The 17,829-nt window shown below is 41.3% G+C and overlaps 1 protein-coding gene across 1 annotated transcript in view; it reads right to left on the reverse strand.

Moving 5' to 3' along the window:
• Positions 1–636: 636 nt before the first annotated feature.
• Positions 637–17,829, reverse strand: part of LOC147253644 (uncharacterized) — a 21,392-nt gene continuing 4,199 nt past the window's right edge. Inside the window, exons 3-9 of the mRNA XM_086217322.1 lie at positions 17,328–17,404; positions 17,008–17,142; positions 16,461–16,610; positions 15,896–15,950; positions 14,631–14,814; positions 2,811–2,881; positions 637–2,448 (exon numbers count right to left, since the gene is read on the reverse strand). Of these exons, the coding sequence (XP_086073448.1) occupies positions 1,564–2,448; positions 2,811–2,881; positions 14,631–14,814; positions 15,896–15,950; positions 16,461–16,610; positions 17,008–17,142; positions 17,328–17,404 (1,557 nt within the window). The 3' untranslated portion in view covers positions 637–1,563. The remainder of the gene's footprint in view (positions 2,449–2,810; positions 2,882–14,630; positions 14,815–15,895; positions 15,951–16,460; positions 16,611–17,007; positions 17,143–17,327; positions 17,405–17,829) is intronic.

Below are 17,829 nucleotides of genomic sequence, written 5' to 3' on the forward strand. Positions count from 1 at the left end.
CAGCTGATGTCACCCATGATGTCCATGATGAATAACAATGTAGAAATAAAAAATGTGGGAATATTCAGGAGGTAGTTCAGCTGTTACGACTGGCCAGTTATATGAGTTCTAGGGGTCAGAATGTCTCCATCCCCTGTGCCTTTACTCTTTTTGAAAAAAAACAACAACATAAGAACATACAAACTTTTAGCAAAAAAAAAAAAAAATATATATATATGTTGTTTTTTTTTTTTAAATATTGACATTTTTGATGTGCTATGGGAAAATACACATCAAGTATGGAAATGCGACAGGTGTAGTGCAAGGAGCCCAGAGGGAGTCACAGCTAGTGGGCTGCACCCATCATGGGTGACGGGCAACAATGCGCTGGTTCTGATGAGCTACTATTAGACCTTAAACCTTTCACTTTTCTTCTTTTACTACCGTGAGTTCACTCATTATCCTGGTTCATGGAGTTTCTGTGTGATACATTTTCCCAGAGCAGCAGTTACAGCAGCAGCCTTACTAACCCCTCCACACTCACCCAATTTAAGAAACACTGGCCATTGAGTTTCCTCTTTCACAGCTTTATTTTTCATCGATATTAAGATTTTTACAAAATCATAATTCGGATCTCAATTTTCCTGAAGTTGGAGTGATTAAAAAGAGGTGGGAATAAAAGATAAAGAGCAGCGGTAATCATTTCCTTCTCAGTGTCCTCTGATTGGAGATGGAGACCAGAGAGCCACGCTAGCGGCTCTGGAGCATCACAGCAGGGCTTCAGGTGCGCGCGACACGCTAACGTCCACATGATGACAACACAAAACAGAAAAGTGTTTAAGCAGTAATTAAGTCTTCGTTCCCTGCTCGTAGCGGAGAAGAAGACCAAAGTGATCGATCCTGACTCTCTGATTGGAGCTACTGTGCTATGTTATTGAAATCCCTCCAGATGTTCAACTAAAGATCAAAATTCAATTCAAGACTTCATTCTTCGGGGACTGTTAACATGTGAGTGTGAATGTAATAAATAATTCATGGCAACCTATTCAATAGGACACATACATTAAAAACTTGGCCGACAGCATGTGGCTGACGATATCCTGAATTTGCATCATATTTTCTTTTTTGTAAGATTCAAAAACACAAAAAAGGAACCCCATCAAACACACACACAGACACACACAGACACACACGCACGCGCATCTAGCAAGATAAATACACTATTGACTGGAGCTACCTTTGATTGTTTCTTGTGAATATTGAGAAACTATAGAGCAAAAGAAGGTTAAAGTAGACTAAATGTTCATTAAAAATAACCTTCTATTATTATAGACTTGTTTTCATTGCCTGTTCCAGACACGTTATAATTTTTCAATAAATAGCATTTGAATACATACTGTTCCTTGTTTATCATTCAGCAGGCGGCCATTCAGTTCCATCAATTCCATGATTTGGTACCTTTTTCAAAGCAGAACTTATCCAGGCCTTGCAGTAATTTTATATAATTTTAGTCAAGTGTTGCTTTCTAGGAAGTTGTGCTCATTATTTCTAACAAAAAATATTGCTTTCCATATTAGGCACTGCTCATCCAGGAGCATTCCTTCCATATTCCTCCCTTTTCTTGCTTATACCTTGATTCTCACCATCACCATCCTCCTTTTTCTCTTCATTTACGGCGCCGTCGTTTTGACTGGCTGAATTTTTCTCCTCCATCTTCAGCTCCGCTTCGCTCCTCACTTCATCATCTTCTCCACTGACCTCTCCGTTCACCTCCCTCTCATCTTTACCCGACTCCTCGGCGGTACCTTCTTTTGTTTTGCTCACATTCTCTACCTGGTTACCATTGCTACTTGTGCTGTTATCGTCCTCATTTGTCTCATTATCAGCCTGAGTCGTCCCTGGGTCATTGCTGCCTTCTTTTTCTTTCTGCTCCTCCCCTGTGTCTCCATCATTAACTGGGTTTTCAGTGTTATCCTCCTTTTCTTTAGCTTCCTTCTCTTCTTCTATATTTTGCTCATTCTTTTCACCCTCAGAGGATGTAGGGCTTCCATCCTCTTCATCTTTACTTTCCTGAGCCTTTTCACCGTTGCTTTCACTGGAGTCTGGCTCCTCAGCCTTCACCTCATCCTTACTCTCATCTACAACCTCCTCCTTCTCTTCTGCCTCATCCTTCTTTTCTTCTTTTACCTCCTCCTCTTCTACCTCATCCTTCACCTCCTTCTCCTCCTTTACCCCCTCTTTCTCTTCAGGCTCTTCTGCTGTTGCCTCTCCCTCTTTTTCATTATTTGTCTCTCCATTTGCCTCCCTTGCCTCTCCTTCTATTTGACAAGATGTATCCTCATTTTCCTTCCTCTCTTCTTTGCTGGCTGAAGTGTCCTCTTCAGGCGTAGATTCAGCAGAAGCCTCATCCTTGCCTTCCTCCTTTTCTCCATTCTCCACTGAGGCCTTTGAAACGACTGATGCAGGTTTCTATGAAGCAATAATACCACAGAACTGACTAGAATAATGAATTCATGGATGCTGTATATTGTTCAAAAAGTAGTAGAAACTCTACGCTTCCAAAAGTGTATTCACTCATTTCAAAGAAAGTCATTCTTCATTAATAAAGCTTGCATTCAAATCAATTCAAATATACGTGGCTCAGCACTAGTAAATTAGATCGGGATTGACAAACGGTTGCTGATGGCACAAAGTCACGTGCACTATGGATTAGAGATACAGGCCACAAAATGTTCCGTGTCCCGGTGATCAAACACAATACCTACAGGACATCTCTTTACAAAGATAGCATTGTTAGTGCCAACAATCGTCTTTTATGGATGACACCGTACCTCTTCAGTTGTCTGGTCTTGAGGGGATTTGCCTTCAGCGTTTCCATCATCAGTCTTTGATTCCAGGTCATCTGGAAACAGAGAGAACGAGAGAGGAAAAAAAGCTGAGCAGCAGCAGCGACGGCGGCGGCGGCGGCAGCAGCAGCGGCTTTCAAGATGATTCAAGAGCTGATTCACAGCAGTGGGATCTGACATATAGGAAGCTGTGTTTCATATTGATATCATGTAGCCTTTGAGCTTGTTAGGGCATGTGAGGGGACAAGAGGTGTCGTCCTGCTGTACATGTTTAGATGTTTACCTCACACAGGCGTCAGCTGACTGGACTTGCCTTGAGTGAATTAGACACAACTGTGATAGAAAAATAGTAAATGGAGCCAAATATAAATCATAATGCTAGGCAATATACATTAATGATGACATAATTTGTTTAATATGCCTCTATGAAACAACTCCAAGCACCTCAGATAAGAAAGCCATTAATTATGTAAGATTTTTATTTATTTCTGTATCTATTATTATTATTATTATTGTTATTATTATTATTATTATTATAGAGCCCTTTCTTTGGTATCTTGTAATTTTCAGGCTTGGAGAAACACATACCAAGAGTGACACCTTGTGGTCAAGAGGAGAAACACGTCTCACTCTCTTTCCTACAGTAAACAACTACGCCAGACAATGGAATTGTGCCAGAGAAAGAGAGAGAGAGAGAGAGAGAGAGAGAGCTAGTAAACATTTTACATGTTCTCAGGGGAAGGAGCACAGCTGGAAAGCTGAAGGTCGTGAGTGGATTCAAGCTTCAAATGTCATTAGAACGTTGTCATTATCATCATTAAGGTCGTGGGTGTGAAGGTTACACCTACAGCCGCAAACCTTCAGAAACAGAAGCCCGGCCGTTCTCCTCCACCACCAGTCATCATCCCAACACTTTGTTGAGTCTTTCCATCTCAGCACTCAAAATAGTGCTGCACAATTTGTAGAAAAATATATCAGGAGTATTGTGCACAGTACTGCGATGTGAAATGAAACTGAATCAAGAAAAACGCATGCAAATGACTGCTCATTTTTGCAGTACTTTTTCTTGAAATAACACTGTTTTACTCAATCAAAAAGTAGCAATAATTAAAAAACATATATATATATATATACAAATTATATATATATTTTACAAAGAAAAAGCAATTTCTGCAACATCTGTGCAATATTTTTTTGATTTTCTTGTGGATATACGATTGCCTGAGGTTACACTGCGGTTGATTCATCCTGGTAGACTAACTGAAAATGTGGACGCATGTTTTTTATAAGGCAAGCGCTATGTTTTCATTTTTAAGTGGGGAAGATATTCCATTCAATGAGGCTCCTCCGTTTCATTTCGAAAAGATAAATCGATCAAAATTTCTATCCAAGACGGACTATTTAACTCAGGCAGCAGCTGTTGAGGTTAAGACAGCGACTCGTACGATAGTCTGAACATTCGTTTTTGGAGACAACATTTCGCTCCGGCCCCAAGAGGAAGCACCAATCACCATTTCCTGTCTGAACTAGTGATGCTGTGGATCATATTTAAATGAAGACATAACACCACAACTCAATAGCAGCAACACGCTCGTTCAATGGAGGCAATCAGCTCAGCGAGGCAGGTTCGTTGGAGTGCAAAATTAATAGAGAATTTTTAGTTTTCAAGTGAACATGTGCATCAAAGGCTTTGGAGTAATTAACCCTAAACATCACACAACCAGAAGCTCTGATAAACAACATAATTACACACTTGTTTTGGAACACTGCATGCTGGTGAAATTTCCAATCAGAAATATGCAGCAAAAGAGTCTTTAAAAACAACAACACTGTAATTAATGTCTGTAATATTAGTTTCCCCTTTCTCCTCCAACCAGCTACAGAAGAAAAATGACTCGGGTAGAGATTAGAAGACTTTATGAAGACATTTAATGCATTTCAAATGCAAAACTGATTGAAGTTTAGCTATGGTGGAAGATGAAACGTTATGGTAATAATAACGGACCTCTTTAAGAATATTTTATGGAAATTGCCCGCATTCATTAAGAGGCAGGGCCAAACGAATGAGTGTAAGCAGTGAATGAGCCGCCGCGACTCTAAACGTCTTAAAATGATTTAAAGGCGAGGCACAGGCTCATGAAAATGGTAAATGATATAAATATAATATTTAGGATCTCATCCTCTTTCTCCTCATTAAATTCAATATATCTGGGATTTAGCATTCCATATTGGCAGTTTGTGTGTATATTTTGTGTTATGTGTTTCTGTTTTATCATGCAAAAGCACAGAAATACTTTTTTTCACTTCTACACAATTTCCACACAAACACACACACACGCGCGCGCGCGCACACACACACACACACACACACACGCCTCAGAGGCAAAGAAACACCTCATCCATCAGAGTGAGATAAAACAAGAATGCAACAGTAAGTGAGTACAATTATTCATATAAATGGCTTTAGCTGCCATCCTTATGAAAGGTAAAGTTAATGACTGTTATTCGAGAGAAATGTAAGAAAATACAACTGAAGATGAAGTGATAGGAAGTAGTAAACTACGATGATAGGCCCCTTGAGAAATCATTCATACTTGGTTTCGAAACGACAACACACACACACACACACACACACACACACACACACACACACACACACACACACACAGACCCCGCTATGCTCCTGCAAAAACACAACTAAACTTTCTTTCATACTTATATTGTTCTCTCTCACACACACGCCCTACTAGTTTCTCTTTGTTACAAAATGACAGTGAATGTAAAAGTGAGAGGACGCGAGGAAGAATTGTTTGTACGACAGTGTTTGGAATATCAAATTCTCAGGTCCTGATCGCTTATCAAGAAGGAAAAAGGCATGATTTCACTGTGTACTGTACTACAGGGGTTATTAACACAAAACAAATCTACTCTGGGTGGCAAAAAATGAAATTCAAACCATTTCTAACTCAGCCAAGCAATGCAAAAGCCACTGATGCCAAACTTAGTAAATGGAACCATGAGGGACATGGGGAAGACAGCCTAAATGTCTTGTGAACAGAATAGGCCACGCCCCCTCTGTGTGCTGAGAAATGGCTGTGCTCAGAGAAGCTGCACTAACTCAGAAAAAAAAACAACATCTGAAACTGAATAAATGACACCCCCCCCCCCCCACGAACATTCCACAGTTAGCTTTTCTGACTGAATCAAAGCATCACTGTGCTGAATCTTTCATTAATAAAACAATGATATAAATCACAGCAAGGTCACCCCTCCTGTGGATCCCTGCGTCTGAGCCGACCCATGAACCTGCACTGCACCGTCACACTGCTGTAGCTCCCTTTTATGCATTCAAAATCGAGTGTCAAAGAAATGAGGATACCCGAGATAAAAGAAAAGCTCTCTGAGGGAAGATTAAACACGTACAAACCTGGGAAACATTTGGCGTGTTTAAGAGTGCTAAAGGAAGAGAGCCAAGGGGGGATGTCGTGCTCTCGGGCCAGTCTGTAGCCTTGCCATCATATTTACTCTGCCTCTATAATGGACTTGTTTCTAGTCACTCATGACATGTTCTGTTTCTTTCTGTTCCAAGCCAGAGGACCGAGTTTGTAAAGTTGACAAGCTAGTCAGGAAGCTAGTCGTGAGCTAACGGGTTTACAAACCAGTTTTTGAGAGAGTAGCTAGCCGTAATGCCTCTCTAATGATAAAAACGAATGACACAGACTCTGCACAACACTGCCTCGCGCGATGAAGTCTGTCTGTCTGTCTCTCACTGGTGGATATCTCCCCGGCCTGATGTGCTAGGGGAGGGTAACCATGCCGAGCAGAAATCTGCTGGTGCAGCGAAGCCAGATCTTGCTCTTTTTATTTCTACTCGAACCATGCGTAGGCTTGTAAGGTAATATTTTTTCTTTTCTTAACAGCTGCGACGATGCTGGGCAAAGCACACAGGAAAGATTAGCTCACTGTTTAATAGGCACTCAAGTCTTGATATACTACTTAACGTACCTAAATCACTGCACACAAAACCTGTGTACATCACCATACAGTACAATGTACATCGCTTATTTACACCCGGTTGAATTACCTCAGTCAGCACAGGGCTGAGTTATGAGGGTGTGTAAAACAACATGGGTAGTAACTCCAAATGGCAATTATGAAATGTTGCCACTCAGCAAGTGAGCCAGAGTCCTGGTGAGATCATTTAATGACAGAATGGCCCGCAGTCACCAAAGAACCCTGTTGTTTTATAAAATTAGTTATGCATCTTTAATTCATATTCTATGGGATTAACCGTACAGTCCTCTATAGCAGGTTCATGTAACTGGAAAGGTAAATATCCACCCGATGTGGTTTCATGATATTCTCTCTATCGATCATCGACACGAGATGAGCAAAAGCTTGCATACAATAATCAAGAAAATACTGTATTAGAATAACTCACCCAACAGCTCACATCATGAAACTGTTTTAACATGATTGTAATACAACCATTCAATGAAACTAGACAGAAGTGCATATCTGCGACATAAAAATATACGTCAAATCGTTTCGTTTTTTTTTTTTTCTAAACACCAATTTGGAATTTACGAATAACAATACATGTCTAATAATTACGACATGCTCCCAGGGTGAATCTGTTAAAAAAAAAAAAAGAGGTTCTTAAGTGTTACCAATGTGGCGTGTGATCAGCTGTTAGCTCTCTCTATCTATGCAGCTGCCAGACAGGCCGTCATCTTTATAAAGGTCAGCGTTTTAGTTATATATTTTAATAATTCATGGAGTTCTCCGACTTCACCATCCGCTGTTCTTCATTAAATTAAGTTTTATACCAAATGGCTCCTCTAAGCACTTTAATTACCTTCGCCAGTGCTCATGTTTTTGGTGCCATTTGAATGTTTGCCTGTCACCAGCATTGAGCAAAAAGCAATTACAATTGGGGGGCAAATGATTCAAAGCAACACCTGGTGGCAATGCGACAAATATTGAGTTTGTTGTTCTCCTCCTCGTGGGTCAATCAGATCCATCTCAAACTAGATCAGAAACACCCTTAGAGCTTGGTGATGTGTAACTGTGAAGCCTGGGTTTTTGGTGTTACCGTGGCATGGAAGCTAAATTTGGTATTTCCCCATAGAACACAAAACTGTGCTAACTGGACACCACGTGGTCCAATGTTTACCAAACTTCACATGTTAGGGATGAGATGAGAGTCCCAGCTTGACAACTTCTACAACCTGAATTGCAGTCATAGTCATCGCGCCATCTAGTGGTAAAACACCTGATATAATGCTTATCATTAGATTGAACCCTGTACACAAAAGGACACTGTTGTGCTGACAGGACAGACAGAAACAAAACATATGGTAAGAGTGGGATCTCTAACACCACCTGGTGGACAAAGGAAGTGATATTCGACCCATGGTGCTCACTCCTTCATGCACCATCCTACCATCGGGTTCTCCTGCCCTCTCATTCACCGGAAATGCTAAATGCTAGCTTTAATTAGGGCAGGGGTTTCATCATTTAAAATCTGCATCGCACTGATTTACATCTTTTGCAATGTTTATTTTTCTCCTTTTAAATGGGTAAGAACAAAAGTAAGTTACAGGCAGAAGAAGGAAATCAAAGGCAAGGGTGATGAAATTTAAAAAATGAAAATTTGTCAAGACGAAATAAAAACCAAACTAATCAATGACAGGCAATTATGAGGAATACACAACCGTCAAAAAGTACGAGCCACCGCATTAAAAGTGACGCTGATGAACACAAAGAATTTTCTTCTTGCGGCACACACACAAACTCTGGAAGCCCTGCTACGCCCAGCTCTAACGCGTGATGTAAACTTTCCATCTCCCCACACGTAAGCTATTTACTTATGCCCTTTAGGTCGTGTGTCAAAGCTGTTCCAGGCAGACAAACCCTGAAGTTGCTGATGCTCCTATCACAACCACCCCAGATGTGCGTCTGTGTGCTCAACCTCAAAATAAGGACAAAAACATGCAAAGACGACTAGATTAGACGTGACAGACATTAAGAAAATTTGTGCCAGTGAAAGTGTCAGACGTTACCCAAACCCTATACTTTGTATGTCAGAGCCGGCACTGTTATATGTCACAGCTGAAACACTTGTTACCAGATTAACGTGGCAGATTAGCACAGCTATCCCACTCTTTAATCCAGTAATCCTGCATCAAAGGGTCATGGAGAACCTTTTTCTGCCGTAGTGAAAAGGGAGAGATTAAAGGACGTGGAGAATGAAGGAGGGAAGGATGGCTGTGTTGCCTGAGATGTGACATTTGCTCACACGAAGACAGCACACACACACACACACACACACACACACACACACACACACACACACACACACACACACACACACACTCTTCCAATGCAAAGCTCCACTCTTATTGAGAATGCCAACAGAAAAAAAAACTTCCTTTAAATGTTGCCATCTCACATCCTTCGCTTCTTAGCTTCTTTTTTTTGACACCAGCACACGATTTTACACAACTTCTTTGTGTACACGCCTCCTTCCTCCCAACTCTGTTTTGAACCTCGTTTCATTCTGACAGGCATTACAGATACGTATGCTAACAAGGCTAATACCTCCAGGCAGCATTTTATGACACTGGAAGCAGCGGGTTGATCTGGCTAGATGACTCGTGCGTGTGAGCAGACGCGCGCACACACACACACACACACACACACACACACACACACACACACACACACACACACACACAAACACAAACCAGGAGCCTGTCTTCATCTTATATTCAATGAGACCAGGAATGTTTCCGTTCAGATTTTCAGGAAAATTACTCACCTGAAAACTGCCTTGACTTGGAATCAAAGGGAGTGAAATAAAAGGGATGGACATAAAGTGGATCCATTATAAAGTGAATTGCACCTGCTGCATTGAAAGATGAAGCCTTGTACATAAAAAGGAAGCAGCAGGCTATTCAGAACAGGAGGTTTTGTGTAAAGTGGGTGTCCTTGATGTCATTATTAGCCCCTGGCTTACCTAGGGTTTTTTGGACCTCACTTGTACTGATATATTTAAATACACAAGGCAAGATAAACCTGGCCGAAATGTTCTACAATAACCTTTGACTTCTGCACACAGCCACAGTCATAGAGATTTAAAAACTGATATATAATTTATCCAATATCATTTTCTTGTTATGCCTCCATGCAGGCAACAACCGTGGTACGTCTCATTCTTGTTGACATGATATTTCAGGAATATCTTGAGGACATTTCTTCAAATTTGGCACAAACATCCACTTTGGATTCAAGGACGGACTTAAAAGACTTTGGTGGTCAAAGGTCACCGTCATTTCATGTACACAATGTCTGTCTAATATGCGTGCATACAGCCGCTATCAGGTCGCGCTGGCACGTCATGTTCAATGACACAAACACACCAGAATGTAAAGTAAGAACACACAGTTGAAAGCAGCATGGAGGGTCGTGATTCCTCCTCAAAATGTGCAGTGTTTTTCTTTAAACCCAGTGCAGACTGAAGAGTTAGCATGCTGCTTTAGCACAGATGGACTAACATCGTTCCACAACAGCCACACTGACCAGGCTGCCTCGTGCACGAAAGTTATTAGTCTAACCCTGCCCACCATCCAAGTAGATACATGTGCAGTTCTACAACCAGCTCATACGTTGAATTCATTCAGGCTCAACTTGCATCGAGAGCCCTGTTGAATTCAATGTTTTGAAAAAAAAACCTGTTCACTGGCGCCAACTCTAACACAGCACCCCTGTACATGTGCAAGCAACACATCCGCTAATTGTTGGACAAGTGCTGACCGTTAATCAAAGAACAATTTACTTGGATGAATGCCAATCACACTCAGAAGCAGGTCAATGAACACAAGCACATAATTTTGGTAATCAAAAATCCTCCTAAGCAGCAGTGTCGCGCTTGTACAGAAGCATGTGTAAGGAGCTGTGATTATCATCACACACTTCCTATTCTGTGAATGGACCTGCCTCTGCTCTCCATTCTGTTCTCTCTACCTCTCACTGCTTTTCTTGTCTCTTATCTTATCCACGCACACCTCTCTGTCTCTCTCTCTCTCTCTCTCTCTCTCTCTGTCTTCGGAGTAACAGGCTCTTTTGTTGATTTTCAGTGCAGCAATTTGGCTTCAGCAAGGGGCAGAAGCAAGTCAAATCCTGCTTTGATGACTCTAAATGGAGAGATTACCAAATGAAAGGCAATTATCCCAACCCCAGCCAGTCCCCTACCATTCAATATCTTCATGCTCTTTTTTATCCACCCAAGACTGGTTCTTCGCCATCTCAAAATAGTCATCATATTCGATTCATCCTATATTATCTTCCCTCTATTCTCTTTTTTCATTCGCTCCTCGCCTTTATCTTAGCTTACTTCCATCACCTGTCAAAACATCCTTTAATCTTCTCCAATATTTCTTTGGATTCCTGCTGCTTTATTTACTTCTCCCCTCGCCTCTTCTCAAGAGAGTCATTTAACCAAACTAGTCTCCAAGGCCCTTCCTGCACCCTGATAAACATGCAATTTCTATTTTGAGGTTTAGCAACAGCTGCTAACAGATTATATCTACATTGAAAATGAACATAAGCACGTGAAGCTTAGCTTTTTAAAAGTGCCGTCTGACGTATCGAATGAGACGTGCAGCAGACGGCGTGTCTCATTGCTTAAATCTTTTAAATCAATTGCTCTTACCTCTGCGTCAGTGACATCTGTGGGTACGAGGTGCTAAGTTTTTGAGTCGTCCGTCCATCCAGCTTTTCATTCCCTTTCTCTTTTCAAAATCTGGCACAAATATACACCTGGATGTTGGCGGTGAATGGTCAGGGTTACTGTCATCTCACGTGAAAGCCATTGCTCAGGGGAGCCTGGAGGGAATTTCTTCCAGTATGGCTCAAATATTCACTTGGACTTGCGGATGAATTGATTAGATTTTGGTGTTTAAAGGTCAATGTTACCGTGACGACACACATAAATAAGTTTCAGGCTTCAATTCTAGAATTTACCCACTTAAAAAAAAAATTCCCATAAATGTCTAACGGAAATTAAATGAGGATGTGATGAAGTTATATCACAAAAGGTCAAAGGACAATCTCACTTCAATAACAACGACAGTTTCGTATTTTTTTGCTGGACATGATGTGTCTCGACCAATACCAGTGTAAACTGCAACTTTCGTGAGCTCAAATAAATTCAGTTCCCTTTGGTGCATGAGTTGCCACGCTAACCCCCCACCATCACATATACTAACACTCATTTTTCTCTGAAACTCCGTGGCTGCTGTCTTCACTCGATTGGAGCAGAAGATTATGGATCTTTGTGACAGAACCCGCTGGAGTTGTCCTCTCAGCAGCTAATAGACAGCGAGAAATGGGCACAAGCGTATCAACACACACACACACACACACACACACACACTGACACCAAAAACGGACCTCTGTCACAACAGAGTGAGAACAGAGGGAGAATGCTGTGTCCGTACATACTTCTATCCATCCTTTGTCACAGATACATGTATAATGACCAGACACCTGTGTGACAACCATTTGTTTTTGCTCTAATGTTCCAGCACAGCAGAGCTCTCAGTCAGTTTCACGCTGTGCTCTTTTCACAGCCTCCACCAGTCACATAACTTTTTGGCTGGGCTCTTTTTCTCTCTGGCACTAGAATGAGATGTGTTTACATCATACACAGCCAAGGCAGGATTTCCAAAAGGGAAAAATAACACCAAAACAATTTGTGTATTACTGTGAATCACTGAACAAAGATGATATGAGCAAAGTGTTCCCACTGGGAAGCCAAAGTGGACAAACACCATCATAACTCTTAACTGCTAATGGCTATGGAACTAATTTTGTTTTTGGTACACCAATGGAAAGCTAATATTTTACAACTTGTTTACTTTTAAGAAGCCAAAATACGATTTTAACATCGATTTCCTTTGAGGGAGGCGATGAACAATATGAATAAATGTGTTTTTGGGAAACTTTAACCGTCCAAAATCTGATCAGCACCACAGAGAAACATACGACTTCAAATATGACAAGACGTGATGAAAAAAATGCACAGGTCAAATAGTGAAGGTTACACCACAGTGTGTCAGTTAAACGATCTTGTCTGATGTCTGATCTTGTTTTCTGAGCTGTCTGGTAATTTAATCTCTGGTCAATGTCACCCACATAGACCAATAATACAATGCCTTTAATATGACGAGCCTTACGATCTGATGCAGAATGGAGTTGAGGAGCGCGCGCGCACGCACACGCACACGCACACACACCCTCACAAAAACACACATTTTCCCTCATCCCTTCCCTTTAATACAAACTGTCAGTTCCCCTGAACCACAGACACAATTCTCCGCGCTCCTTTGGGCTTCTGCTGTCAACTCTCCTGCCAGAGGAAAAAATAGGCAACATCTATCATGAGCTACGAGGTGACGTAATGTGTCTCATACTGCAGTAGTAGTCACGGTAAGGTCAGCGTGCACTGAACCCATTTATCTGGAAACTTGAAACATTTCTGACTAAATGTTATTACTTCCTTCTCAACTTAGTTGTAAATTTATATGTTTTTGCCATGAATCGACAACATCTGCAAGAACAGAAAACCTGATCTTGACTTGAGCTCTCCAGCAAAATCCAAGTGGAAATTCAAAGTTTTCCGTCTGATGTTGGAGCAGACTGAGAGATGACGTAATGTGTTTCTTGTGGTAGTGTTTAAGGTCATTATGCTGTCGTCCTGATGCCACTGTTTCCTGCAGAGCAACAGTGCCACTATGTGGACGTATGTGAATCCAGCAGGTTACATAAGGAGACGGTATGACATCATATGCATGTGGATCATCAAATAATAGCTATCTTCATGCTGTGTTTGTGCCTGGAAGCGTTATGATTTTATTGCCCACTTTGTACTTTGTGCGTGTGTGTGTGGATGGGAGGTGATTATACCACCTGCATGAATGTGGTGCATTAATGCAAATAGTAACAGAAAATGATTATAAATACATCAATGCTGGAATAATAGTTTGTGGTTCCTCTTGGGCAGCTGCAATAGCCTGTGTTAGGGATGAGAATAATATGTGTTGAGCTGACTTTATCTGAATAACATTTGAATGTGATGTAGTGACTGAATATAAAGCTATTGATGATTATGATGATATTCTTAAACATACAGATCTATCTATCTATATATACATATACCTATACCGATAGATAGAGACACATATACACACACACACACACACACACATACACACTGGTGGTATGGTGGTGCAGTGGTTAGCAAGGCCAGCAGCTTTCAAGCGAGAGGTGGGGTTCACCCTGAACAGGTCTTCTGTCCATCACAGGGCCAAAACATAGAGACAGACAACCATTCACACTCACAGTCACACCTACGGTCAATTTAGAGTATCAATCAGCCTCGTCCTCTCTTGATGTCTTTGGACTGTGGGAGGAAGCTGGAGTACCAGAGAGAACCCACACAGGAACAGGGAGAACATGGAGACTCCACACAGAAAGATCCTGTGCTGGAGCCGGGACTCAAACCTGGAACCTTCTTGCTGTGAGGCGACAGTGCTGACCACTGCACCACAGCACCACCTTGTGTTTGTGTTACCTGATAAATCTGTCATGAGTGGAACAAGAAGTGAAGTTTTCTCCTTCACCTTCAAAAATTGATTCATACAGAGGCACTGACCTCAGAGGCCACGATCATCAAGATGTGACCTCACACTCGCCAAGTCACCTGATCTGATTAATTCTTATGACTTGTTTCCTTATTACCATTGTCAGAGATGCCCAGGGTCATGCTTTGTCCACTCCTCTTCTTCCTGAAGGACAGGAGTCTGGCCTGAGAGATCTCGCGGACAATAGAGGACAGATGTTCCTTGTTGCTGCCGCTGTGGCTTGGCGGTGAGACCTTTGGGTCGCCATCTCCGCTATCGCTGCACCGGACCATGGACTTACTCTGAGAGGGATTAAATCAAGTTAAATGAATCAGATCATCTTTTTGGAAGAAAAAAAAAGCTCAATACATTTCTTTCCTTCTCAAAGGCCACGCTCGTGCTCCTTATGTATCAGATGTTTAAATGCTAGGAGTCCTCAGACCCTCACAAGAGCATAACATTTTCAGGCCCTTAAAAACTGTCCTGCTACAACAAATCTACAGATAATCAACAGTTTAGGATATATGACTTTTTAATTCATAACAGGACGATTCCAAAGGAACCAAGAGGCCCTGTGCACGAGTTTTACACCCACACACCCAAAAAACAAAAAACAAAAAAACAAAATGTTATTGTAGTGATGAAAAATGGAATATACTGTTTACAAGCTTTAATTTTGGAAAACCTCAAATGTTTCACTCAATGAATAAGGCACCCTTGTTCATTATAGTGAGCAGCAGTTTAGAGCGCAAACATGAGCTGACAGCCAACTACAGTCTTTGTCAGACCATGAAACTGTAACAAGACACATCCTCAGTGTTAATGACTAATTAAATGGAACTTTCATCAGTTTTGGTGACAACACTCCATTTGATTCATGGTTTTTATCTGCGCCACCACGGCGTTCAGATCTTCTGTACTTCTTCTGCAACTTTACAGGTGCGAGGAAGGAAATGCCTCCACCTCCCAAAAATAATGTAAATGTCATGATTTATTTTTTAGGAGTGCTGAGATAAGGTTTAAGGTTGCTTCAGCATGACTATTTTTTTCAAAAACTCCACATTTTTCACCGCTGCTTCACATATTTATCAAAAGTTCATGAGGATTTGGTTCATAAGGAATTCACAACAAGCATGCAAGTATAAAAGCAATACTCCCTTTGCCTCCACTGAACTTTCCCATTTCCAGTTTCATCCCCCTGATGAACTTAGCTTGACTATAAAATGATGCATCACAGCAGAATCAGCGACGCAAGACTACACACAGGCCAAGGTGAGGATTTCTACAGCATGAAAGCCGTAGTCGTGATTAATGCTCATTTTAAATTTTAAAGTTGCCATTTAAATTGAAATATTTCATGGAAAAGTCACAAACATTTCTTACGTTTCCATTTTGCTTTGAGAATCTGTAGATCGGCGGCAGAGAGTACGTTTTCATTCTGTAAACACAAAACAGACTTTCATCACGTTTGATACGACGCGACAACAAGAGTTCTGTGTATCTTTTGGCTGCTGTTAGCCTCATAGCTCAAAAACGCTTATAAACGTGTTTAATGTTGATTAGCCGCTGTACTGAAACACATACAAAAAAAAAAAAGTCAACGACGGTTGCCATGGTATCAGTTTGGCAATTTCTACATCCATCATGTGCCAGCAGAATTCTACATACTGATGGACCTTTCTCAATATAAATGCATATTTCAAATGTTACATACATGTATTTTCATCGTAAATATATTTGCAATCCTGGTATATAATATACTACATCTGACAACATTCAAGTACTCTGAAAGTTTTTTTTTGGGGGGGGGGTGAATTTATGGAGGTTAAAAACCCCAAAACTAATGCTTTTTCTTTCTAAAATAAAAAGAGGCTTGCTATTGTGCAGCTGAAGATATTCATTACGTCATTCTCCATCAGATTCAAAGGAGGCCGTTGGTGGTGCCTACCCGTTGACCCTCCGTGACCCTCGTGGCTTCGTGAAGAGCAGGTCACTGTACGGCAGCTTCTTAAACCGTTCTCTCCCCACGGCCACGTAGAGCTGACCACTCTCCAGCTGATTCCCATCAGTCACTTGCTGGCCTTCATAGGTGTACAGACTAAACACCCATACACACATGCACACACACACACGCGCGCGCGCACACACACACACACACACACACACACACACACACACACACACACACACACACACACACACGCACGCACGCACGCATAATTATGATGACAACTTAAGGACGCTTGACACGCCAATAAAACAAACTATTGTTGGGTCGACAAACGCAGTTTATTTATTCATGAAAATGGAAGTGAAATGAGAACACCTGCAACGTATGAGTGAACGTGTGGTGGCGGACTGAAAATTGGGATTTAGGTAACAACAACAGGAAATAGAATTGTTTATTGGGTTAAAAAAAAAAAAACACCTCTATTTTTTTTTCACTATTTTGCTTCACTTAAAGAAAAAAAAAAAGACAGAAAAGGATTGTCTACCTTCGCACTCCGCCCAGGACTCTCAAACCCATCTTCTCGGTGATCATCTCTAATATTCTCTCAAACTGGCCCAGCATCCTCTGGTGGATCAACAGCCTCATTGCAGGGTTCAGGACATCCCCGTTAGCCACCACGCTAAAGGAAAGAAAACCTGAAGTTATTCCAGTTATATTATTATCATATTAGAGAACACAAATAAATCAACTGAGGACTAAAAAATAAATAGATCGAATGTTGGGAGAGCAAATGTTGCAGGTGTAATTACAGTGCAATAACAGTTAAACATTGGAATACAGGGAAGAAGAAAAAAAGGAACTCACAATATAGGACATGGCTCCTTGATTGGTTTCAGAAACCGTGCTGAAACAATGATTCGATTCTGTGGTGGTGGTTTGGCCTGGAGGGGATGGGAAAAGGCCCTCATGTCAAAATATAAGTATGTCGCACACAGCAATGAGGTTTTCATTCGCATCTGGTGGGTATTTACAAGTGGATGTACTTGCAGATGGAAGGTTAGTGAACCAGATCAATGTTTCTCCTCTGCGGGATGTCGGTTGTTCGTTACAGATCCCAGAAGGATACTCCGAACAACAGAGAGACTTTGGGGAGTTTTGCTTTTGAGATTCAAGCTAACGGAGCTAACTCTCTGAGCTGGATACGATGGTTCACCTAAGCAACTTTAGACCACGCAAACTTCCCTAACAGAGCTGCTCTCGTCCTGACTTGCTTGGAGAATCTGCATTATAATTTGTGCCGTGTTACTGGTTTAATAATGTGCATATTCTTGTGAAATATTCAGGAAAAAACACCAACAAACAAACA

This window comes from Aulostomus chinensis, chromosome 11 (genome assembly GCF_037954235.1).
Source record: "Aulostomus chinensis isolate RoL2024-O1b breed Wild chromosome 11, RoL_Achi_v1.0, whole genome shotgun sequence".
Classification (NCBI taxonomy): domain Eukaryota; kingdom Metazoa; phylum Chordata; class Actinopteri; order Syngnathiformes; family Aulostomidae; genus Aulostomus; species Aulostomus chinensis.